The 25,843-nt window shown below is 41.5% G+C and overlaps 1 protein-coding gene and 1 pseudogene across 5 annotated transcripts in view; both read left to right on the forward strand.

The window, feature by feature from the left end:
• Positions 1–25,843, forward strand: part of Tdrd7 (tudor domain containing 7) — a 58,732-nt gene that overhangs the window by 27,845 nt on the left and 5,044 nt on the right. For all 5 annotated transcript variants that reach the window (XM_048337538.1, XM_048337466.1, XM_048337566.1 and 2 more), the window contains 8 exons: positions 2,752–2,938; positions 6,804–6,915; positions 8,618–8,820; positions 10,231–10,365; positions 12,419–12,505; positions 15,664–15,798; positions 21,354–21,464; positions 22,844–23,454. In XM_048337538.1, coding sequence (XP_048193495.1) covers positions 2,752–2,938; positions 6,804–6,915; positions 8,618–8,820; positions 10,231–10,365; positions 12,419–12,505; positions 15,664–15,798; positions 21,354–21,464; positions 22,844–23,454 — 1,581 coding nt within the window. The remainder of the gene's footprint in view (positions 1–2,751; positions 2,939–6,803; positions 6,916–8,617; positions 8,821–10,230; positions 10,366–12,418; positions 12,506–15,663; positions 15,799–21,353; positions 21,465–22,843; positions 23,455–25,843) is intronic.
• On the forward strand, positions 19,060–20,401 carry LOC125345594 (annotated as a pseudogene).

Genomic DNA, 25,843 nt, shown 5'->3' on the forward strand with positions numbered 1-25,843 from the left:
CATATACAGAAAATGGCCAGAAGTGGCACTGTGGCTCAAGTGGCAGAGTGCTAGCCTTGAGCAAAAAGAAACCAGGGACAGTGCTCAGGCCCTGACTTCAAGCCCCAGAACTGGCCCCCCCAAAAATATTTTTTTAATTGAAATGATAAAAGTAACTTGAAAAACATGTCTTCAGATTATTTACATAGCTTTTCCCAGTGTAAGTTTGCATCCTCCCTAGCTTTTCCCATTACAAGCATGCATCCTGGAGTCTGCATTTTATGTGTTCAGTGGGGTGGCTAGAAGCCAGTAAGCACAGTGGACAATGCCTGTCATTAGCTTGAGCCTACGTATGTCACTGGCTCACACTCCACCCCTGCAGACTGAGCCCTGTTCTGTACCCACGTGTTTACACACACAGACAGTAAGCCCTAGTTGGCCTTTTGGCTCATAAAGGGCCTAGAGGAGTGCTAAGGCAGAACCTGCACATCAAATATGGGAATCTTGGTCTCCACTCTCACAAATTAACATTGGGTCTAAGGGTAGAGCCTAAACATGTATGAAGCTCTTGAGTGCCGTCCCCAGCATTATTGTAAATGTGGAAAAAAAAGTTTAATTAACTTTGTGAAACTATATGGCATACCTAAATTGATGTCATCATTCTCTGTCCACTTGCTCACATAATTTCAAGACACTTTGAATCCATTCTTGTGACAGCCACTTCATTCTAGCTGTAGCATCATCCTATCTCTCACAGGGCTGTATCTGGTCTTTCCTATAGGGGCTGCTGCAGAGAGCAGAGATGCCTAGAATTCACACTTTTACCCCACCTCCTATCTCCTTGGTGGAGCCTGTGCCAGGCAACCATATCGCCACTGCAGCCTGAGCCCTGCCAGTTGGTCTCTCAAGGACTGAAAATTCCAGGGCCCCTGAGACTCCAGGTCCCAGGAAAAGGGGTGTAATGCAGACCTCCCACGAGATTGCAGACAAACTCTTTAGTTTAAATGATAGAGTGTGGCAAAGCCTTGGGAGGTTCAGGAGTGAATAATATGCTTGTATTACTTTAAAAGTAGCCCTTGCTCCCCAAAGGAGTTCTCTCCATCTGCATAGGGCTTTTTTTTTTCCAGTTGTGGGTCTTGAACTTAGGGCATGGGTGCTGTCCCTGAGCTTCTTTGCTCAAGGCTAGTACTCTACCACTTTGAACCACAGCTCCTCTTCCAGATTTTAGGTAGTTAAGTAGAGATGAGAGTCTCACAGATTTTCCTTACAGGGCTGGCTTTGAACCTTGATCCTCAGATCTCAACCTTCTGAGTAGCTAGGATTAAAGGGGTGAGCCACCAGTGCCCAGACTTTTTAAAAATAGCTTTTTGCCTTGTTCTGGTAGCAAACCATTTTAATACAGCATCTTCTGCCCTGCTCTCCACTAGTCCACATGCAGAAACACTTGTAAAGGAATAGCTTCTTACAGCTACTTGGGCTCATTAGGACCCTGAGTAACAACTGACCCATACCAGTGTTCTATGGCTCCCCCCAGCTCCCTGGCCAGGTGATTTCATAGCACAGCCTCCAGTGGTTATGGCAGCTCTTGTTTTCATGATCCAAACTTACTTTTCCAGTCTCTGTGTCCTAGAAGCACACCCCTAATGAGAACAGGAAAACAGCTGCTTGTGTATGTAAGAAAGAAAAAAAAAAAGCTGTTCTGTTGTTTTTGTGATTGTTGAGTGGGATTTGAACTCAGAACCTCATGCTTGTTAAGCAGATCCTCCTACTGGAACTATATTTCCAGCACTGTTTATTTTGCTTTAGTTATTTTTTTCTAAATAGGGTCTCGAGTTTTTGCCTGAGCTAGCCTCTGAGGAGATTCTCCTACCTATATCCTTCTATGCAGCTGGGACCCAGGCATACTACCATGCCTGCTCTATTTGTTCAGGAATCTTCTAACATTTTTTTGCCTCTAACTTAATCCTACTGATTCCTGCCTCTGGAGTAATTAGGATTTCAAGCATGTACCACCATGCCTGGCTAAATGAGTATATTTTGATAACAGGAGATAGATCAGCAAGATTGCAATCATCAGCAGTAGAAAACTAGAAAGTTATATGGTATGTCTGAAAATAATACACTCAGCATACATTTTAGAGGCATTCAGCTAGAACATGTCACTTTTAAGAGTGTAAGAATTCAACATTTTATTCCAATTTGTTCAATAAGTTTTTTAGAGGGAAGATGTCACATTGCGTTGTTTAAGGATGGCTGTTTGGTTTGGTTTTTCATTTTGGGTTTGTTTTGGTTTCTTCAACTTATGGATCAAACCCAGGATCAATTAGGCAAGCACTCTACCACCGAGTCACTGCTTTTCAGAGATGAGGTTTGTTCATACCCAGCCATAGGACAACATGGCCTGCTATAGATTATCTTCTCAGTAGTCTATACAGATCTAATAGCATTAGTCAAGATCTGAGGACTACCCTTACTTGCCTGGTTTCCTTTTATGAAGATTTTCTGTGTGTCGTCCCCTCTTCCAAACCTTCTCAGCCTGATCTTCCCCAAAAAGCCTCCTCATTGTGTCCTTGTTGGTCAATATTTACTCTGTTGCACAGTGGTCTGGGCCTCAGCCTTGCTTTGTGTGATTCCCCACAACCCTGCCCCCTGGGAAAAACTGAGGCTGAAACCAAAGATGGCCACAGAAGAGTGGAGCAGCACTACAGAGTTCCTGAAGTTTTCCACTCCCTGAGATGTTTCATTTGTGTTCTCTTCCTTTCACAAATCCAGGTATGTGGGCAAAGACTACTCAGCTGCTCAGGAATTAATGGAAGATGAGATGAAAGAGTATTACAGTAAGAATCCCAAGGTTGCACCAGTCCAGGCTGTACATGTCGGGCAGCTGCTGGCGGTCAAGGCCGAAGAAGATGCCTGGTTACGTGCACAGATCATCTCAGCAGAGGAGAACAAGCTAAAGGCAAGCATTACAGCTTCTCAGTCATGGGTAGCTGACACTAGAGGTTACAAAGGTGTATCTGTAAAAGATTATCAGTGGTAGTTGTGTGAGCTTGGAGCTTGGCAATATATGTATGTGCTTCTCAAGGACATTGCATGATCCACAGTATAATCTGGAAAAGAAGGTTTATTCTCATTCCCCAAACCAAGCAGTCCAGTGGGTTTGAGTCCAGGCCTCCAGTGAGGGCCACGACCTGATCAGAGAGCTGTCTGTCTTCCTTTCTCTGGCTCAAGATCTGTTTCCAGGGCTGCCCTATTATCCTACTTGGACTGCTGGAGGCTCATCTGTATATGTCAGATTTTGATTTCCACATTTTTTATTAGCATCAATTAGTTGTTCAAAGGGTTCTATTTTGACATGTCCATATGTATACACAGTGAGTCAGACTTGGCCCCTCCTTCACTCTTCTCTATACCTTCTCCTCCTTCCCAGACCAGTTTCTACAAGTGTCATTGTTCCATTTTCATATACATTAAGTGTCTTGACAACCTATTCTCTCTCATCCTCTCCTGTTTTCCCATCCACCTCCACTAGTACCTATACCCCAGACCAGACATGTTTTGCATTTCTGTCTTTTTGTGTGTCTCTACATGATAGTTGTTCAAAGGGGGCTCCCTGTGGTCTTTCACCCTGGCTTCCTCTCACTTTCCCCATCCCCAACAGCCCTGCTATTCCATAGCTGTCAATGACTTCAATTTTGATATCTTCATTCATAGCACAATTTATTTCAGTATCGTTCATGCTGTGATATTTTCTGTTATTTTTTTATTCTTTTAATAATGTTTAATAGTTTCCAACACAGATTTTATACATATAAAGTAGTGGAGCACTAGCCTTGAGCACAAAAGTTCGTGGGACAGTGCCCAGCCCTTAGTTCAAGCCTCAAGATTGACAGAAAAAAAAAGTAACTATAAACATTAAAGCACTATTTTTATTCAGTATAAATTGTACTTGGATCCATTTAGAAAACAGGTTAGAAAAGTTCTAAGGATCAAATTGAAGTCAAAGTACAGGACTTGTATTTGTGGCTCAGGCACTCAGCCTGACTCTGTTTGTATTTTGGTGCCCTGGGTCAAGTCCCTCCTTTGCTCTGGCCTCTCAGTGATAAGCGTAACTGCCATAAATGTCCCTTGATAGACTTCTACTTTGGTCGATTTCTCTTACCTACCCATAGGCTAGACCATTTTAAGGCAGAGGAATTTCTTTTTTTTTTTTTTTTTTTTGCCAGTCCTGGGCCTTGGACTCAGGGCCTGAGCACTGTCCCTGGCTTCTTCCCGCTCAAGGCTAGCACTCTGCCACTTGAGCCACAGCGCCGCTTCTGGCCGTTTTCTGTATATGTGGTGCTGGGGAATCGAACCTAGGGCCTCGTGTATCCGAGGCAGGCACTCTTGCCGCTAGGCTATATCCCCAGCCCCGAGGCAGAGGAATTTCTTGAGAAGAATCCTCCATAAATCCCAGGGACATGTTGAAGGTACAGCAGTGTTTACAATAAACAGTGCAGTTATCCACAGACATTGTCCAGAATGCCATTGGTATTGCTATTGAGAGTTATGGGCTGATTGATAGAAATTTAAAAAGTGGTGGAATACCTTATACAGTAGTATGCTCTTGTAGTGATCCTGCCCAGCTCCTCTTTCCTACTCCTGGTGGAGCTCACAGTCATTTCTTCCTTTATTTGGAGAAACCCCAACTACTTCTAGTACTAGCTCTGTTTCTCTTGGGTTAAACTTTGCCTGGTGATGAGTATCAGACCCCTCCTTGCTCCCCATCTGTGGGATCCTTGGTGTATGTACTCCCCGAGGCTTGGTGCCAGTAGCCCATGTCAGAACAGCTTTGAGAGTTACTCAGGTGGCTCTGTGCAACTTGTGGCCATTTGATGGCGCCAGAGAATCAGGGGTGGATGGGGGTCGGGAGCCTACTCGTGCCAGTATCAGGACTTCAAAGAAATGCTTTACCCTCACAGAGGAGAGGACACAGGACAGGATGTGGCTAGAGTCACTCTGGGCCATCCAAGGACAAGTGCTTTATAAATGCTGTCTGCCAAGCAAACATGTAGCGTCCTGATAAGGACAAGAAAGGAAGGAAAGAGCAACCTATGAATATTTCAAAAAACCCTTTGAAGGCTTTTGAGCAGTCTTCCTTAGTCTGTACTGTACTAAGGGAATGAAAGCTGCCTGACCCCTGAGAACTGGGGATAGGGAGGTGGAGGAGATATGAGATGTGGGAGAAATGTACTTGTGCATAATTGGGCTAGCTGCCTTCCATGGAGGCTCTGCCATCAATCTGGGGCCCTAGCAGTGTGAAGTGTGAACTTAAAACAGTGCTTTTTTCCAATAGAGAGAAGGAAGTCTCACATAGTCAAGGTTTAAGTTAGTGGTCTTTCTGCTCTCCTGGTTTCCTGAGACTCTTGACTAGAAACTCTTGTGTTAAAGCTGTCATCTAAGGACTAAGAACTCTTTTTCTTCAGAAGGTGAAAGAGACTTACCTTTGCTTGCTTGGTACTACTTAGCCAAGCCTGAACCCTGGTTTTTGTTATGTTATGTGTGTGTTTTAAATAACCATCACCAGCTTTCATTATAGAACCATGCTAGCTTTCAACAATTTTAGCGTCTTTATTATTATAAACCACAACTTAATGTTTCTAGATGGCTAAAATGGCTTTGTATTTACATAATCTTTTTTTCAACAGAAAGTTTTGTATATACACTAATGATTATCTAATACTATAAATATACTCTATAAAAAATATCCAGGCTCAGGCTGAGAATATGGCCTAGTGGCAAGAGTGCTTGCCTCATATACATGAGGCCCTGGGTTTGATTCCTCAGCACCACATATACAGAAAACGGCCAGAAGTAGCACTGTGGCTCAAGTGGCAGAGTGCTAGCCTTGAGCAAAAAGAAGCCAGGGACAGTGCTCAGGCCCTGAGTTTAAGGCCCAGGACTGGCCAAAAAAAAAACCAAAACACACACACACACACACACACACACACACACATATCCAGGCTCTTGTAATGATCTGTACACACACACACACACACACACACACACACACACAATATCCAGGCTCTTGTAATGATCTGTATACACACACACACACACACACACACACACACACACACACACACACAATATCCAGGCTCTTGTAATGATCTGTTGTCACAGAGAGAGGAATACCTGTACAAACATACTCTGTCCCACAGATTGAGGACATTCACTGAGCTGGTTGGAAACCTAACCTAGTTTCATGACCTTGAAAAAGAACAGCTATACATGCCCATATTTTCAGTGGAGTCCTGTGCTGTCCAGCCTTCTTGTTAACAGTAGCATCTTGGACCCTAGAAGCACAATGGCTGAGAAGAGGCCAAATGTAGCCTGTGGCTTTTAGAATTTGCTTTGTACCATAAGAGCAGTGCCCTATCTAGAGCAACTACTGTTGCCCAAGGGCCTGAGAAAAGAGTAATTGAAGAGAGGACAAGGTGATGTGGGCACCTGGCCATTGAGGGAAGGTAGGGGAGGAAGGCTGCATGTTGACAGAACCATAGGTGTGCTGCAGCAAGATCCAGGGGTCTGCCTATTCTCCACCCTGCTCTTCCCATTGACCAGAGCTGAAGGAGCAGATGGGAGTACAACAGGGAGGTTGCCTATGTCCCAACCCATCTTTTCTTCTGGGATTCACTAGGGGGTACCTGCCCTGGCTTTGTGCAGTTGGCTGTGATACTGTTCACCTTGCTGATTGTGAAATAAAATGAATCAAATGATTTTTTTAAAGTAAGGATTAAGAACTCTTTGAGCCTAAACATTGTTTGCCCCCTTTTTATCATTAGGTATGCTATGTTGACTATGGTTTTAGTGAACAGATTGAGAAGAGTAAAGCATACAAACTGAATCCAAAATTCTGCTCGCTGTCATTCCAAGCTTCAAAGTGCAAGCTAGCAGGTAAGAGATTTTTTAAAAACAATTAAAAATTGCCTTGTGTTTTGTTTTCTGGGCAAGGTCTCCCCGTGTAGCCTAGGTGGGCCTCCTGTCTTAGCCTCCCTAGCTATGATTACAGCTGTGTACCACCATGCCTGTTAACTCTCTCCATTTTGGCAGGTCATCACTACTGTACTTTCTGGTAGTGAAATTCTTAGAATCTCAAGGTGTTGTAATGTGTTATTTTCTTGAAAGGTTTAAACAAATTTATGTTTAATGTTATCTATAGAAGATTATATACATAACAAAATATAAAAAGAACATTAAAATATAAAACACTATGAAAATGTTGCATTTTATGTTTTATTGTTAATATATTTATTATAATACATTTTCCTATAAAAAAGGTTTTGCCACCTGAAAGGGTTGTTTTGTACTTATTACCCTAGTGAGAACCCATAGAGACCCCATCATGGGATTTGAACAGATTCAGTCCTGTTGTTCATATGTTACCAGGCGACCCTCAGCTTTTTCCCATAGAGGTGGACCATGGAGACACAAACCCTTGCTTAGCCTGCTGAGTTTGGCTAAAGGTCATGTGCAGTGTTTTGCATAGTCAAGAAATCTGTTCTTTTCCTTTTATCCTTAGGGATCATGAGAGAGAGGGGTTAAGGGAGGAAAAGCAGGGGGAGCATGTACATGCATGCACATGCATGTGTTTGTAACATTGTAGGAATAAGCTTAAGGTATGGAAGATACCAGTGGTCGGGTTAATGGGAATATGCATTTTATCAGGAGGACTTGCACAGAATTCCAAAAGTGATATTCTCTAGTACTCTAAAGAAATGTCCCATACCCCTCAAGAATGAGTGCTAATGTCCAGGAGTTGAGTCTGACTGTCAGTGAGATAAACCCAAAGTAATCTTAAGAGCGTGTTCAAAACCTGTGAGCCCTGGTTTTGAAAGGAACATAACAAGAGCATAGGACAAGACTTAAGATGCTGAAAAGAAATGTTTATAAAAAGCTGTGAAGTTGTGCACTAGAGAATAGGGCAGCACAAAGAGTCTGATTTTTAGCTTGTGAGTTCGAGGGGAAAGTATAGAAATAGTCAGGGTAGTACCATATTGGGATAGGATATATGGAATTAAATTTTTCAAAGAGCTAGAACAGTAACTGGACTACAACACAATCCACATTATACCTGTGTTCGGTTACACACTAGTTTTCTCTTTCATAGTATTCTCAAGAATCATGATGGTGAGAAGGGAGAGAGGAAGGAAAGGAGGGAAGAAATTTAATGTCTTTTAGGTGACAAGACCTTCCTTATTTATGGGTTGGAAAACTTAATATCATGAAAATGACCATACTGCCAAAGGCCATCTTCAAAATCCCAGTGTCATTCTTCGCCAGAGATAAAGAAATCAATCTAAAAATTCATGTAGCGACACAAAAGGCCCAAATAGCCATGTAGCAACACAAAAGACCCAAAGAGCCATAACAATCTAAAGTTGGGGGAAGAAAGCAATACTGAAGGTATCACAATTACAGACTTCAGACTATACTATAGAGCCATAGTTGCCCCAGGACTGGCCAAAACAAAAACAAACCTGAAGGAGCTTAAAATTTAACGTGTTCATAATTTTAATACATGGCCAAGACAAACACAATCTGTCCATTTTGTAATGACTGTTAATCAGTTGAAATTAGAATATTCTTCACTTTTCAGGGTTGGATGTTCTAAATGATGATCCTGACCTCATGAAAGTGGTTGAATCTTTAACCTGCGGGAAGATCTTTGCAGTGGAGATACTCGACAAGTCGGACATCCCCCTGGTTGTTCTGTACGATACCTCAGGGGAAGATGATATCAATATCAACGCCACCTGCCTGAAGGCCATGTGCGACAAGTCCCTGGAGGTTCACCTCCAGGTAACTTGTAGTCACCACTGTCCTCTGTCACACCTAATACTTGAAGGAAAATGATCAAAATGTTAATAGTAATTATTTCTTAGTAATGGGGTTCTTATGAATATCTTATTTGTGAATATGTATAAAGTCATTTTACAAAGATAATTTTAAAAATACAAAGAAATGGGATATTTATTAATAATTTCAACATTTTTTTATTTGTAGTCCCACCTTTTTTCTTTCAGTGATACTAAGTTTGAACTCAAGAACTTGTGCTTACTAGGCATGTCACTTGAGCCATGCCTTCAGCTACTATTTTTCCAAATAGTGTCTCATATTTGTACCTGGGCCAGCTTGGAGTTTGACACTCCTATTACACTGTGTGTGTGTGTGTATGCGCATGTGCACACATGCATACACGCATGCACCCACCAGTTCTGGGGCTTGAATTCAGGGCCTGAGTGCTATTGCATTCAAGATTAATGGTATATCACTTGAGCCACCGCTCCCCTTCCAGTTTTTTCCTGGTTAATTGGAGATAACTGTCCCATGGACTTTACTTCCTGGGATGAATTCAAACTGCTATCCTCAGATACCAACTTCCTGAGTAGCTAGGATTATAGGCATGAGCCACCAGAGCCCAGCTTTCCTACTATACTTTTTGTGTAGCTGGGATGGCAGGCGTGTCATCACACCTAGATTTTTATTGGTTGAGATGGGAATCGCATGAACTTTGTTCATCTGGCCTTGAACTGGAATCCTCCTGATCACTGCCTTCTAAGTAAGTGGCTAGGATGAGAGCATTAGCTACTGTGCCTAGCGCAAAGGAAGGGACATTTTAAATAAATTAGAGAACATTTACCCTGAATAATGGAATGAGATGCTAAAAGTGATCATTTTCAAGATTTCCTAAAACAGTGAAAATAGTTTTAATTAGAACTGTAAATTATTAGTTGGCTAAAAGGGTTAAGATTAAATGCTTGCTTTGACTACAGTTTTTAAAACTTGGTAAAATTCAGCTGGCTGTCATGGACACAGGTTTAAAAGCAATCTAGTAATGGAATTGCTTTTGTAAGTCTTTTTTACATCTATCAGTGTTTAAAAAGCATGGTTTGTGAAGTTATTTTTATTCTAAGTAAATGGGGGAGGGGAGAACATGCCAAAGTTAAGGCCTCATCCATAACCTTTCAGAGAATGAAATGTGGTAATGTAATCTTGTACCAGACACAAATGATATTGGGTATTCTTTTTGAAAAGAAAAGGAATTCAGTGTAGTTAACTGTAGTGTTTTTTAATGTTTAATTTATGAATTTTTTATTTAGCTATCCTCTGATATTTTAAAATGTAAGACTTTTTAATGAGATAATGAGGTACCTATCCTGTGATGGAGTAAAAGCAACATTCTGTTCTTGTGTCCTTTGTTCATTCCAGGTCGATGCCATGTACACAAATGTCAAGGTGACTAACATTTGCTCTGATGGGACCCTCTACTGCCAAGTGCCTTGCAAGGGGCTGAACAAACTCAATGACCTTCTGCACAAGATAGAGGATTATTTCCATTGCAAGGTATGGCAGCACAGCACCTCCTCCAAACTTAGTAGTAAAATGCAAACTCTAAACTGTGTTAGTGTAAGTTCTTAATAGTTTAAGGTAGTGTTTAGAGTAAGTAGAAATCTCAGACTTCAGAGTTTTGGGGGGAAGTAGGAAACAAAACTCCTCTAATATCTGCATGATAAAATGAGGTAGTAACTCTTGGGCATCTACCCAGGTCATTACAAGTCAGGCTACAGTAAAGACACTTGCACATCCATGTTCATTGCTGTACCATTCACAATAGTCAAGTTATGGAAACAGCCCAGATACCTTACAACAGATCGGGTGGATTAATAACACACACACAGACACACACAATGGAATTTTACTTATCCATTATAAAGAATAAGATTATGTCATGTGCAAGGAAATGGATGGATCTAGAATGAATCATGGCAAGTGAGGTAAGCCAAGCTCAGAGAGACAAAACAGCGCATGTTTTCTCTCATGTGGAAACCAGATTTAAAATATAACTAGTCATGTAACCTATAAGGGACTTTAGGCGAATATTCATGCACAGTCAGACTAAAGGAGGATACCTATCTTTAGAGGAGAAAACTCAAAGGTGTAACTTCTCTGAACATTTACAATACTATTTATCCAAACAAATTGCAGGAAAAAGAAACATGGGTTTTGTTGGTGGTGGTGGTGATGATCGTGTTTGTTTTAGCTTTTGGGGTTTTTTCTTTTGGGGAGCAAATGGAGGATGCAGAAAAAGAAGGAACAAGGGTGAACAAATATAATCATGGTATTCAGTGTATACTGTGTGGGAAAAGACCTATATAGCTTACGGACAATACGAAAGGGAAACTGGAGGAAAGCAAAGGAAGCAGTGACATTGTCGAAAAAAGAAATGTGCTCATTACCTGACTTATGAAGTGATAACCCTCTGTACTACACCTTAGTAACAAAATTATATTTAAAATTAGAATAAAATGAAGGTAGTATTGTGTTGTATGTGTTAATCACAAGGATAGTGGAGATTCTGCTTAGTGCAGGGTCTGGCATATATTAAGTGCTTAGCAGCGTGCAGATTTGTTATTTATAACTGCAGCTGCTGGTAACTTAACTGCTGGAGCCAGCTAGTCTGCTGCCGCATGCAAAGAAGGCTTCTTGAGGGCAGAGACTTACCTTGTTAGTTTGCTACATACCTTGCAGTTGCTAATTTAATGTCATACAGTGGCATAGGTATTTCAAACTACTTGCTGAATCAGGTCAAACCTGTATTCAGACTGCCATCTGAAACTGAGACATCAGATCTAAAGCTTTACCCCTTTCCATGTTATAGATTAACTTGCTAGTCTATTTTGGAGAAATCTGAAACCCTCCCTAACCCCACTTTCAGAGAGGCTGACTCTGGTGACTCCTTTTTACATGGATGGTATAATCCATGATACAGAAGCCATTTGTGGCATTTTCTATTACTCTGCTAAACGGAGTGGGGTCATTACCTTTAGGGAGAATAGAGACATCTACTGAAGAAAAAGAGATATGGGAAGGTCCCAACTTCAGGCTGTAGCAAAAGAGGCAGTTGAAGAGGCTGTGATTTGTTGGCATTTCACTGGCATTGACTATATATTAGGAATTAAAATCTTTCCTTTGACACTAAATATTAAACGATGAAGAGAAGAGGATTACTGTTGGCCATTCCAGCCTCCCCACTTTTCATCCATCTACCCCCTCCTACTTCTGTCAGACTCAGAGAGGTATAACTGACCAAGCTATAGCCTACATGAGTCCCAGTGGTTTCTGCTAATATTTGTAGAGATTTTAATGGTGCAGATTTCTGAGCCATGTGCTTGGAGAGGAGATAAAACACCAAGTGCAACAAACAAAAAGAATAACAAGGCAGATCATAGATGTACATTTGCTGCATCTGTTGGGCTCACTTGGAAGGTATGGCTCATGGGAAGTCTGAATATGTGGGGGAAAGCAATATGCCTGTGCCTCAGCTGTCTGTCTTGAATGATGTAGCCACATCTCTTTGCTAAGAGTAAATACAAAATTTCATATTTCTGTCTTGCAGCACATGACCTCTGAGTACTTCATCTCATTGCCCTTCTGTGGGAAAATCTGCCTCTTCCACTGCAAAGGAAAATGGTTACGAGTAGAGGTAAAAATCAGTTGCTTGATCTTTGAAGTTTTTATTATGAAATATTTCAAATACACAAACAAGTGTTTTAAACATAGCCTAAGCCTGCCTATACTCATTGCCACTTGATAAAAGAAAACAGTGGTTATTATGATTAGGCTCCCCTTTTCTTAGCATCCCTCCCCAGCTTCCCACCCCCTTCCCGGTCAGTCATGAGGCGTGAACTTAGGCCCTGGGCACTGTCCCTGAGCTCTTTTGCTCAAGGCTAGTGCTCTACCACATAGAGCCAAAACACCACTAACACCACTTCCAGTTTTCTGGTGGTTAATTGGAGATAAGAGTCACAGGGACTTTCCTGCTTGGGTTGGCTTTGAACCACAATCATCAAATCTCAGCCCTTGAGTAGCTAGGATTACAGGCACCAGCTACTATGTATTTTTTATATATTGGTAGTAGACCTATAGAAACAAATTGTATTTAGAGTGTATAATAAAAATAAGATGGACATAGAGCTGTGGCTCAAGTGGTAGAGCTCTAGCCTTGAGCAAAAAAATTAAACCTTGAGTTTAATCCTCAGTGCGCACACGCACACACACACACACACACACACACAAATGAATATGGCTAAGTGAATAAATATTTTAAAGTTTATGTAAATAATAAACCACATTCTTCTAGAGCACATGTTTCTACTACATACATTTTTTTGAAATTCGCCCCTGTTCCTCTAGGTCATCTATTTTTGCTGCTGTGTGACATAACAAAATGAAAATGTCCACATTCTCTCTACATTCCTCTCATCTAGACATTTAGATTTTTTAAACTTTTTGTTATACACAATACTGGTATGTGGATCTCCCAGGGTATATATGTTAGGAAGGGTTTGAGAGTACAGAGAATGCATAGGTGTAGCTTTACTAGTAGGGCCTGATTCTCTCCACTCAGTCTCTTTTCCATTGAGGGGTAGCTCTACACTCTGAAAGACTGGCTTCTCAATGTCCACCTGCCTGGGACAGCAGTAACTTCAATATTTACACTCTTCTATCTAGTCCATGGTAATTGTCTTATTTTCTTGCAAGCTCAGTCATGATTTTATAAAGGGGTTATATTTTTATCATGGTTGTTTTGTTTTGTTCTTTTGGTGCCAGCAATGGGGCTTGAACTCAGGGCCTAACAACCTCCCTTCCCTTTTTCACTCAATGATGGTGCTCTACCTCTTGAGCTACACCTCCACTTCCAGCTTTTTGCTAGAAGATGAGTCCTGGGGATTTGTCTGCCCAGCTGGCTTTAACCTTGATCCTCAGATTTCAGCTTCATAAGTACCTGATGCCTGGCTCATATTTATGGTTTTTAAAGGCAGGTTTTGGATTTTTGTAGTTGTGTTTCTCTCTTTTTCCTTTCTGTCTCTTCTCATTTTCCTGTCTCCCTCTCTCCCTCCCTTTCTTCCCTTCTCCTCCTCCATCCTTTTCTATCTATTCCGCCCTCCTTCCTTCTGTATTTGATTTACCCAATTACTGAAGTTCAAAGTCTTGTTTGATTTTATATTATTTCTCTTACTTTATTTGTTGAATAAAGGGATTCAGAACCTAAATTCAAGAACCTGTACTTTCAAAGAATCTTTAAACTATGTTAGAATTTTTTGCAGATTGTGTGTGTGTGGTAGTGGTGGTTATATTTGTGATGTTTATTTGGGGAGGGAAGTATGAATAATTTTCATAAGAAACTCAGTCCTAAAAAGGTAATAATTACTTTTTACTGGTTTTTTAAAAATACAGAATAGTAACTAATTAATAAATTACTGTTTTTCCCCTTAATTAAAACTCAGTCATGCAGGGCTCTGGTGGCTCATGCCTGTAATCCTAGCACTCGGGAAGCTGAGATCTAAGGATTGTAGTTCAAAGCTAGCCTGGGCAGGAAAGTCTGTGAGATGCTTACCTCCAGTGAATCATGAGAAAACTGGAAGTGGAGCTGTGACTCAAAGTGATAGAATGCTAGCCCTGAGCAAAAGAGCTCAGGGAGAACAACCAAGCCCTGAGTTCAACCCCCACAACCACTTAAAAAAGAAAAAATTTGAGGAGTAATAACTATTACTAATACAACTGTATATCATCAGCAAACTGAGATTTGGAGTGCTTTTCTCCTTGAGCCATACCTCCACCTCTGGCCTTTTGGTGGTTAATTGACTATAAGAGCCTCACAGACTTTCCCACACAGACTGGCTTCAAACCCAAATCCTTAGATCTCAGCCTCCCCAATAGCTAGGATTTCAGTCATGAGCTACCAGTAACTGGCATTAGTTTTCCAATTTTTGAACTTGTTAGTTTGAATGTAGGTTTACTACTCTATGAATTTCTGAGTTTCAGATAGTTTTTAATGAGCACAAATATAAAATTACTAGTATAAGGTTCACTGGAAAGGAAGCCTGCCACATGGTTCAGGCAGAGAAGAGTTTATTAGGGGGAGAGCAGACTGTCAGCCCACACACGATAGAGGCACGGGGAGGGAGAGGGGAAGGAAGAAGAGCAAAAGAAAAGGAAAGAAAGAGAGTAAGAGAGAAAAAGGAAAGAGAGCAGGGACTCTGGTTGAGCCGGATTTTATAGAGAAAGGCAAGAGGTATGGCCAGGTGGATTGGATGTGATCTCAGAGAAGGGGGGAGGTAACTGCCTCTGGTGTGCCAGTTACCTAGGTAACGCAGGTGCTGGGCCAAGACAAACAGGTGAGGGGCATCTGCATAGAGCCCTCCCCAAGGGTGGATCTTACAACTAGGATTTATGATGAGGCTATAAAATGTTATAACTTCTAAATATACAGCATTTACTCAGTGCAAGTAAAATTCCATCACTGAAGCATCCCTGTTCTTTATTTGCTTATAGTTTTTCTCTCAGATTTTAATATTTTAGAGAATAGACTATATTTATAATTAGCAATATTTAGCAATATATCAAATCATTTTTATAACAGATCATATGAAATTAGAGCATAGTATTACTATTCTTATACTTTACTAATTTTTGTTAGTTTACCAAACTGAGACAGTTAAGAGGAATTAAATACTTGAAGTTGAAATCAGTTGTATTAACAGTGATAGTCTTTGCTGCTTTTATGTATTGGGTAAAATGTAAGTTGCATGGAAGTATTTTTAATATGCTAATAAATTGCTAACACATGTCTCATTTCAGATCACAAATGTCCACAGCAGCCGGGCTCTTGATGTTCACTTCCTGGACTCTGGCAACGCGACATCAGTGAAAGTCTCAGAGCTCAGAGAAATTCCACCTCGGTTTTTGCAAGAAATAATTGCAATACCACCTCAGGTACTGCATGTTATAAGTTTGAAATTTGTGTAAAGTAGTTTGGATGTGCTTGTGATTGTGTTGTGAGATACTGTCTTGGTTTTGATGTCACTAATGATCAGTTATAGTCTGTAAGAGAATTGAAACTTGTCCAAGTGTAGTTGTTTATTGGTTTTCACAATTACAACTTGGCTGACTTATTCACAAAACTCAATCATATATAGAATTGTTTGATAAGCATTTGTTTACAGGCACAGTGAGTCATTAGTAGCTCAGACTGGCCTCAAATTCCCAACCTTCCTGTTTCAGTTTCCCAGTTTCTGGGGTCACCCACCATACCTGGCTCCATACATTCCATTTTAATAATTAGATGCCAAGACTAACTTCTACATACTATGTACATGTTTATTTCCAGATTTCATAGTTTCATTAGTTAAGCATTTGCTTTGGAAATTTGTTCATACTTGATTTCTTTTAGGACATTTCTTCCATATATTTTGATTGAAAGATAAAACTTAGCCTCTCCTTCCTGTCTTAATGATCAGTTAAATGATAAGAATTCCAAATTACAGCTGGGTGCCAGTGGCTCATGCCTGTAATTCTAGTAACTTAGGAGGCTGAGATCTGAGGATCACGGTTTGAAGCCAGCCCAAGCAGGAAAGTCTGTGAGACTCTGATCTCCAATTGATCATAGAAATGCCAAAAGTTATGCTGTGGCTCTAAGTGGTAGAGAAAAAGGAGCTCAGGGACAGCACCTAGGCCTGAGTTCAAGCCCCATGACTGACAAACAAAAAAAATTAATCTTTTGTATTTGGGTATGGCATTACGTGCTTGTAATCAAAACTACTCAGGAAGTGAAGAGAGCAAGACATCAGCCTGGGAAGAGGTTAGTATAAGGCATTCTCTGTAAAACAAAACTGCAATCAAAAGGACTAGAGTGTGGCTAAAGTGGTAGAGTGCTTACCTAGCAAGCATGAGGAACCAAGTTTAATTCCCAACCCTAAAGACAAAAGAACAACATCTTTTTTAAAAGCCAAAAATTATTCAACATTCAATATCTGTAGTTGCAAGATGCCCCAGGGACTAATATTTTTAGAAGAAATCTATATTTTCCCATAACTAGCATGGCTTTTTAGTATTTTCTCAGCCTAGTCTCCATTGCCTTTTCTAATTTTATTACAGAGATGCTGTTGAACTTTTACTCAAGCCTATCTTCAAAGTCATTGTTACTGGTGTTTCTTAGTTGTTGTAGTGAAGTTGATAGGCTGTACAGTGCCACTGTCAATTTGTCACACCTATAGCCTCTGCACTTCCTGTGCAAATGTTCATTTAGGCCCAGCCTCACTTCAGCAAGGTTCCCTGCCTGGAGGGAGCCACTGCTGTCTGCCTGAGACTCACACAATACTTTGGCTCCAATATTAATAGCATTGATGTTGCTGTTATTCTTATCTAGACTCCTTATTTGATAAATGTCAGACTGGGGCGGGGGGTGGGGGGGACTCTAAAAGGCCAGCTCACCCAATCCTCTCACTAACAACATTTCCCCAAGATTTGTGCTTGGCTTTTGGCTCTTAACAGTGTTTTAAACATTGAATAGATGGCCAGGATTTTAAAATTGCTATTATTTTATTCCCACACAAAAGTGCTCTCTTGTAGCTTCTCCTTTGATAAATCATAAAGTTTAAGCATTCTCCTATGTAGAGTGGGGCTGCTGGGGTGTTTGGTGGCCTTGTCCTCTTCACGCAGGTTTGCCTGTGTGTTGGCCCTATCAGGCCACCTCACTTTCATTGTTGCCCATAATCCCTGCAGATACTACAGAACAGTCTGCTCTGAGTGACTTCCTGCCCTCCAGCTGATCTGGCAACAAGGAGAGGCTTGGACCCCAGAGGAAGGGAGGATGGGAGGAGAGGGGGCTTAGAGTTTCATGCCATCCCAAAGTGGCTTCCATCAGTTCAAAGGCTCATGTGTGCAGAAGGTTCCCTGGGGTTACCCTTTTTTTCTGTCAAGATCATTCTACAGAAGCTTGGAAAGAAACAGAGGGAGGTGAGAAACATTGAGAGAAATGAGGCATATAGGTACCTATGTAGTTCAGATTTTTCCACCCTCCCTAAGTCTCATCACAGTTCTCGTCAAAATGTGAGTACAAATGCCTGGTATTCACTAGCTACTCACAAGATGCAGAGTGGAGCATGCAGGTATGCTGAGAGTCCTTACAAAAGAGTCAGAGTAACACTTGATTTTCAATCAGACTGTGCAGGAGAATGTAGATACATACCCAGCGTTGTCTTTTCCAGTCTGTGGTCTCCCACAGGCTAGTCTCTTTGAGTTGTCTCACTCTCTGTAAAATGAAGTCACAGCTCCACCATAAGAAGTCTTGTGGGATGATTGGTGTCTAGTAAAAACCCTGGCTAAACACTGGGAGACACTGCTGCCTGCTTCCGCCATGTCCCCTGCCCATCCCATTTGGGTTAAGATCAAGGATGGCCTGACAGTCATCTGGAAGAATCTACATCTTCACCCCGAGCGCCCCTACTGTGGTAAAAGCAGATGGGGCTCCATCACACACAGCTGATTCGTGCTGGAAGGCCCCGCTTTGGATCTGCTGAAACTAAGATTTTGGGGGAACATTCTTCCTGTGGTAACCTTCCCACTCCTCTGAGTTGACTGGAGTTGACTAGCTCTATTAAGAAAATTGGAAAGCTGCATGGCAGGCTAGAGAGTCACTCCCAGGAGCTGCCTGGGGTGGGAGGTGTGTCCAAGTGTATTAGAGTGTGTCCAGATGGATTAGGGTGTGACCTTAGAGAAAGGAGGGAGGTAACTGCCTCCAGGTGTGCCAGTTACCTAGGTAACTGGATGGAGACTTAAACAGGTGAGAACACCTGCAGCCCTCCTGGGGGTGGACCTCACAGATAACCTGTTTCTTTCTGGGTCCAAGCTTAAGTGCAGCAGTCCTAAGGGACTGGCTCTTGTCTCATCCTTGCTCTCCCCAGCAGCCTGTGGGTGGAGTCAATACAGTCCAGGCAAGATTAGGCTCTCCAAAAGAGAAATCGATGATTTGATTTTTATGTACAAGAAAAAAAGGGGAGAATGTAATATGGAGGTCAGATCTGGCCAGCGCCATCATTGGTTGTTGAGGGGTGTCAGATTGATTCCACCTCAGATTAAAGAGAGCAGAAGCCAACTCCATCTTACTAAGATCTCCCTGCCCTATCCAGGGAAGTTCCTCTTCACTGTGATAAGATTGTGTAAACTGATGTTGTGAAGAGACGAAGAGTAGACAGTTGTTCCCTCGTTGTCGACCTCAAGCAGCAGTCAACTTCTCACAGAACCTGGGAGTAGGAGATTTGAGTAGAATCTCTTTTCCCTCCCGCCTTCAGTTTTTCAGCTCTGTGAGGAGTCAGACTATCAAACACAATGGCTAGCAATGTTACCAACAAGACAGACAGATCCTCGTTCCATGAATTCCCGTGTATTCATTGGGAATCTCAATACACTTGTGGTCAAGAAATCTGATGTGGAAGCAGTCTTCTCAAAGTATGGCAAAATTGTGGGCTACCCTGTTCATAAGGGCTTTGCCTTTGTGCAGTATGTTAATGAGAGAAATGCTCGGGCTGCTGTCGCAGGAGAGGATGGCAGAATGATTGCTGGCCAGGTTTTAGATATTAATCTGGCTGCAGAGCAAAAAGAGAATTGAGGAAAAGCAGGTGTGAAACGATCTGCAGCGGAGACGTACGGATCAGTACCAGAACACCCTTCTCCGTCCCCTCTACTCAGCTCCTTGTTTGACTTGGACTATGACTTTCAATGAGATTATTATGACAGGAAGTACAGTTACCTAGCATGCGTGCCTCCGCTGCCTCCCATTGCTTGGGCTGTAGTACCCTCTAAACATCAGCGCGTGTCAGGAAACACCTGGGCAAAAGTGGCTTCAATTCTGGAAAGTTGAAAGGAGATGACCTTCAAGCCATTAAGAAGGAACTTACTCAGATTAAACAAAAAGTGGATTCTTTACTGGACAGCCTGGAAAAAATTGAAAAGGAACAGAGCAAACAAGCAGACCTGTCCTTATCATCGACAGTAGAGGTGAAGAATGATAAGTCAGAAAAACAGAGCAGCAGCTCCCTGAAGAAAGATGAGACTAATGTCAAGATGGAGTCTGAGGGGTGTGCAGATGATTCTGCTGAGGAGGGGGACCTACTGGATGATGATGATAATAAAGATCGGGGGAAAGACCAGCTGGAGTTGATCAAGGATGATGAAAAAGAGGCTGAGGAAGGAGAGGATGACAGAGACAGCGCCAATGGCGAGGATGACTCTTAAGCACATAGTGGGGCTTAGGGATCCTATCCCATTGTTTCTTTACCTAGGCGCATGTCTTAAGATCAAAATTTCACCAGTTCCTCTCCCCTAGTATCTTCAGCACATGCTCACTATTCTCCTTATTCTCATCTTTCCCATGTTCATTAATTCATATTGCCCTGTGCCTAGTTCCATTTTTTGCTTCCTTTGATGCTCCTGGTAATTTTGTTAAGTCTTACCCTGTAATTTTTGCTTTTAATTTTGATACCTCTTTATGACTTAACAATAAAAAGGATGTATAGTTTTTATCAACTGTCTCCAAAATAATCTCGTTATGTAGGGAGTACAGTTCTCTCCATTCATACAAGGTTTTAGTAGTTGCTTCCCTAACTGCAAAGGCAATCTCACGCATTTAGTTGTAGCACTGGATAGCAGCTTTAAGTCAGAAATATGTTTGTCATACCCCACATGAGAGTGCTGTGTGGGGCAGTTAAACACAATGTAACAGTGTATTTTTGTGAACAGAGTTGGCATGTCAGATGCAGCCTTTAGAAAATTAATGTAATAGTCTTAATATTTTTTTTCTAAAGTTGATACTGTGGGTTATTTTTGTGAACAGCCTGATGTTTGGGACCTTTTTTTCTCAAAAAAATAAATAAGCCCTTATTAAACCAGGAAAAAAAAAGATTGTGTAAACTGCTTGACCACCTGAGTAGTGGAATGCTCAAGGTTAAACCTGTGCCCTCCCATGAGTAGGCGTATCTGCCTGCATCATGTGAGCCCCGCCAAATCAGTGCGCCAAGTCCAACTAAAATGATAGGTTGGTTCAAACAGTTACTATAAGACAGACTGTAACTCCATTGGCCACCTGTGAGTGACCTAGCATGCTCTGTAAGTGTTGTAACCTCATTGGCCACCTGCGTGTGGCAAGCTTGACCATATGGTATTTGCCTTTATAACCCCACCCAAGCATAGCCCAGGGCGCGCGGTCCCAGCTCTGGGAGTCTGGGCTGAGACCCTGGCTGGTCAGTATACTTTTTACTTCCCCAATAAATCCATCTTTTTACTTTAAAAAATAAACTGGCTCAAAAGAAGAGTAAAGGCCACTGTGGTGACATAAATACACACAAGAACACAGCCCTAAACAAAGAGTCATTATGGCTGTTACCAGATATTGTTTGCTTTCTATGTTGAGATCATCTGACATGTAGGAAAATACAGTATTAACAAGTTATTTCAAGAAGGCATGTTTGTTTTCCTATTGTGTTTGCTCTCAGGCTATAAAGTGCTGCTTAGCTGATCTTCCGAAATCAATTGGCATGTGGACTCCAGATGCTGTGCTTTGGCTAAGAGATTCTGTTTTGAACTGCTCAGACTGTAGCATTAAGGTGAGTTATCGTGCTGATTCTGGTATGTCTAGAAGAGGAACTGGAGCTGGGGAGTGGGGGACTCAGAGTTTTTGTGAAAGCATTTTATACTACTATAATAAATGTATGTTTTCACAATAGACACTTTTTTTTTGCCAGTCCTGGGGCTCAAAGTCACGGCCTGAGCACTGTCCCTGGCTTCTTTTTGCTCAAGACTAGCACTCTACCACTTGAGCCACAGTGCCCCTTCTGGCTTTTTCTATATATTTGGTGCTAAGGAATCGAACCCAAGTCTTCATGTATATGAGGCAAGCACTCTTATCACTAGGCTATATTCCCAGCCCTCACATTTTTTATTAAAGAGATATATATCCATATATAGTTATTTTATGGTTTGAATCTTACTTAAAAAGTTTTCCTCTATTTCCTGAATTACTTTTAAACCCTTTAAAGGGGAATTAGATATTCAAAAATGCTTCTAATTACTTTTGAACATAATACTTCACATATATCAAGATAAACTAATAGCCAGTATCCCAATACTTCAAAGAATACATTTAAATAAAATTAAAATTAAGGAAATTGTTTTAGATAGATTGTCTCAATAGTGTCTTCTCTCTTCCTGTCTGTGTCCTTGATACCAGTTAGATATATCCACTTTCATCTTTCTTAAGATAAACCAAGGGAATGGATGAGAGTCATTAGCAGACACTTAGTCTTTGGGACACATGGCAGTGGGATTGCAGTACTGGGGTTTGGTACTCTGCTCCAGAGATAGAGCAAAGGTGGGCAGATAGTTGGCCTCCTGGGCAAAGGTGCAAAACTGTCATGCTTTTTCACTGGAGCTTTCTTGCCCTTTCTTTCTCTGTATGGTTATAACTGGGGAAGAGTGAGGGTTGAGGATGTATTTTAGCCCCACACAAGAAATGTGGACCAGCAGTTTCCAAGTGGAGATGTCAGTCCCCCTTTCTGTGGGCTCTGTAGCTTGAAGCAAGAGGCTTGTTGAAACATGCTGCCATCTTTGCAGTCATTTTTATTGCTGAAACTGGCTGGTGAGCACGTGGCCACTCATTATAACTCCAATTTGTAATATTTTGGATTGTCATTAAAGATTCTGCCTTGTTATATAGACCCACTTCCTTCTGTCAGTGGTGATGATAACATCTCTAGCAAATTCCAAGGTTCCTCAGAGTTTTCATTTCCACAAGATGGCTATTTCGCTGTAGAACTGTTTTGACTTGAGTCAGATTATTGCTAGGCTATGATAACTCATCTTTGCTTACTTAAAATGAATTTTGGCAAGTATTTTTTGTAAACTATTGGATCTCAATACTTAAAGTTAATGACTGCTTCTCAGAATCCAATGGATTGCCTTTAATTTCCTTTTTTGTTTTCCAAAGGTCACCAAAGTGGATGACACCAAGGGGGTTGCCTATGTGTATTTATTTACTCCAAAGAACTTCCCCGACCCACATCGCAGTATTAATCGCCAGATTACAAATGCAGACCTGTGGAAGCATCAGAAGGATGTGTTTCTGAGTGCTGTGTCCAGTCCAGTCAGCTCTCCTGGCAGCATATCCATGTCGGGCAATATACCCAGCAGTACACCCATTTCTAACAACACTCCTGTGTTGGGAAACATGCCTGTGTCAGTCAACATGCCGGTGTTGGGTGGTACCCCTGTGTTGGGTGGCACCCCCCTGTCAGGCAGCACTGGAGAGAATTTCAGAAAGAGCTTCCCAGAAATCATCAAAAAGTCTGTGGTAGACCACACCAGCCCTTTCTCCATGGAGGAACTGCCACCTCCTGTCCACTTGTCAAAGCCTGGGGAACACATGGATGTATATGTGCCCGTGGCCTGTCACCCAGGCCACTTTGTCATCCAGCCTTGGCAGGAGATTCATAAGCTGGAAGTTCTTATGGAAGAAATGATTCTGTATTACAGCATGTCTGAAGAGCGCCATGTAGCAGTAGAGAAAGACCAAGTGTATGCTGCAAAAGTAGAAAATAAGTAAGTCCTGGGACAGAGCCAGAAACGTGCAGAAGATACCAAGGGCTCTCATCTTGGTTTTTGGGGGGAGGCGCCTCTGAACCCTAGAACAGAAATGGTTAGTATAGAGTCAACAGGGGTTTTTAAATAAGTGACAATATTTATCTACAAGTCTAGTATTCCTGCTCAAACCAAATTTTACACCTAAGATTCTACATTTAAATTCTTTCTCCCTTTTTCTATTAGAAAAATATTTCATATTCAGAAAACAATTCATTTTATTAACTCATTTTTAATATACATTGAAGAAAATTGAAAAGTACAAGAAACTAAAGTCAGCTACCCAAACATAGTGCTTGTTAAACTACTTGTGTGTTTCTCCTAGGCTGTTTGTATGCATATTTATATGTACTTGCTATATTATTGTCATATGTGAAGTTGAACTTGCTTTTCACCCCTGACAGTATGCCATGAACATTATTGCATGTTTCACCACATGGAAAAAAAAAATTTTTTTTTTCTTTGCCAGTCCTGGGGCTTGGGACTCAGGGCCTGGGCACTGTCTCTGGCTTCTTTTTGCTCAAGGCTAGAACTCTACCTATTGAGGCACAGTGCCACTTCTGGCTTTTTCTGCTTATGTGGTGCTGAGGAATCGAACACAGGGCTTCATACATGTAAAGCAAGTACTCTACCGCCAAGCCACACCCGGAAAAGAATCATTTTTAACATCTGAATGTCATATGGGTGTCATGGATTAATATGTCATATAATCTGCCATATGGAGAAATCATTATTATTCTCTTTTGTTATGTAGAATTTTTCTCACAGGTCTTTCCCTGTATAAACAAGCTTAATTTACATCCCTAATCATTTATTGATGCATGGATTCCTCCTCAGGAGAGAAGTTAATGTGTTGAAAGAGGATAAGATGCCCCACACAGGTTGTCCATTGCTTATTAGCAACTGTGCCCCAGTTTATTGTAGCAGCAGTATGGGAGTGACAGTACGTTACCTCATTGCTCTTTAGCCTTGGGCTTCTAGAACCTCACTTCTTACATTTGTTTGGCATTTGCATCTGCTTTCTCTCAGTGGCAAATTTGTATTCATGCCATCCTCCCCAATGGATGTGCCCTCTAAATCTACTCTTTGATCTGTACTCATGCCATAAAGTTCTGGGAGATGACACAGCCACTGTCTTGTCGCCATGCCAGAGTCTAGTAAACAAGCTTGTTTGTGAATGTTAGGCTTAAAGATCTGTGTTTTCTTCCCATAGAAACCTATACAGATCCCAAAATTCAGTTTTAAGCAAACTGCTTTTTTTTTTTTACATGATTGCTTTCATCCTTTAAGCAGCAAACAGGCATATAAAATAGTCATTTTCACGGGAGAAATCAATTCTAACTTTTAACTCTGAAATATGAAAAGCACAAGAGCTCATTTTGACAAGCATACAAGTCTAAAGATTTTCATCCTTAAAAATCATTTTTATTATGTCATTATGACTTGTTATTTACAATCATTTTGTATAACTCAGTTATAAATTTTTCTCAGTCAGAGCTCTTTGTAGGGTAATTTAATTATAAAGCAAACTTATCATGTTAACTATCATCAGAGAGCAAACTAATGATGATTAGTGGTAGGGAGGGCCTACTCAATCCTAGAGCCAATGAAGTAGGGTCCTTGATTGACCATCTACTTTTCATAGGTCTGAACAGCCCTACCCCAGAACTATTTTTTTTTTTTTTGCCAGTCCTGGACCTTGGACTCAGGGCCTGAGCACTGTCCCTGGCTTCTTTTTGCTCAAGGCCACTTGAGCAAAAGTGGCCACTCTGCCACTTGAGCCACAGCACCACTTCTGGCCATTTTCTGTATATGTGGTGCTGGGGAATCGAACCCAGGGCCTCATGTATATGAGGCAGGCACTCTTGCCACTAGGCCATATCCCCAGCCCTATTTTTTTTTTGTCAGTCCTGGGGCTTGAACTCTGGGCCTGAGCACTGTCCCTGGCTTCTTTTTATTCAAGGGTAGCACTCTGCCACTTGAGCCACAGCACCACTTCTGGCCGTTTTCTGTATACATGGTGCTGGGGAATTGAACCCAGGGCCTCATGTATAGGAGGCAAGCACTCTTGCCACTAGGCCATATCCCCAGCCCCCCGTTTTCTATCTATGTGGTGCTGGGGAATTGAACCTAGGGCTTCATGTATACAAGGCAAGCACTCTTGCCACTAGGCCATATTCCCAACCCCCTTTTCAATTTTAAAAATCCCTCTTTTTTTTTGCCAGTCCTGGGCCTTGAACTCAGGGCCTGAGCACTGTCCCTGGATTCTTTTTTGCTCAACGCTAGCACTCTACCACTTGAGCCACAGCGCCACTTCTGGCTTTTTTTATATATGTGGTGCTGAGGAATC

Source organism: Perognathus longimembris, chromosome 1 (genome assembly GCF_023159225.1).
Source record: "Perognathus longimembris pacificus isolate PPM17 chromosome 1, ASM2315922v1, whole genome shotgun sequence".
NCBI classification, from domain to species: Eukaryota; Metazoa; Chordata; class Mammalia; order Rodentia; family Heteromyidae; genus Perognathus; species Perognathus longimembris.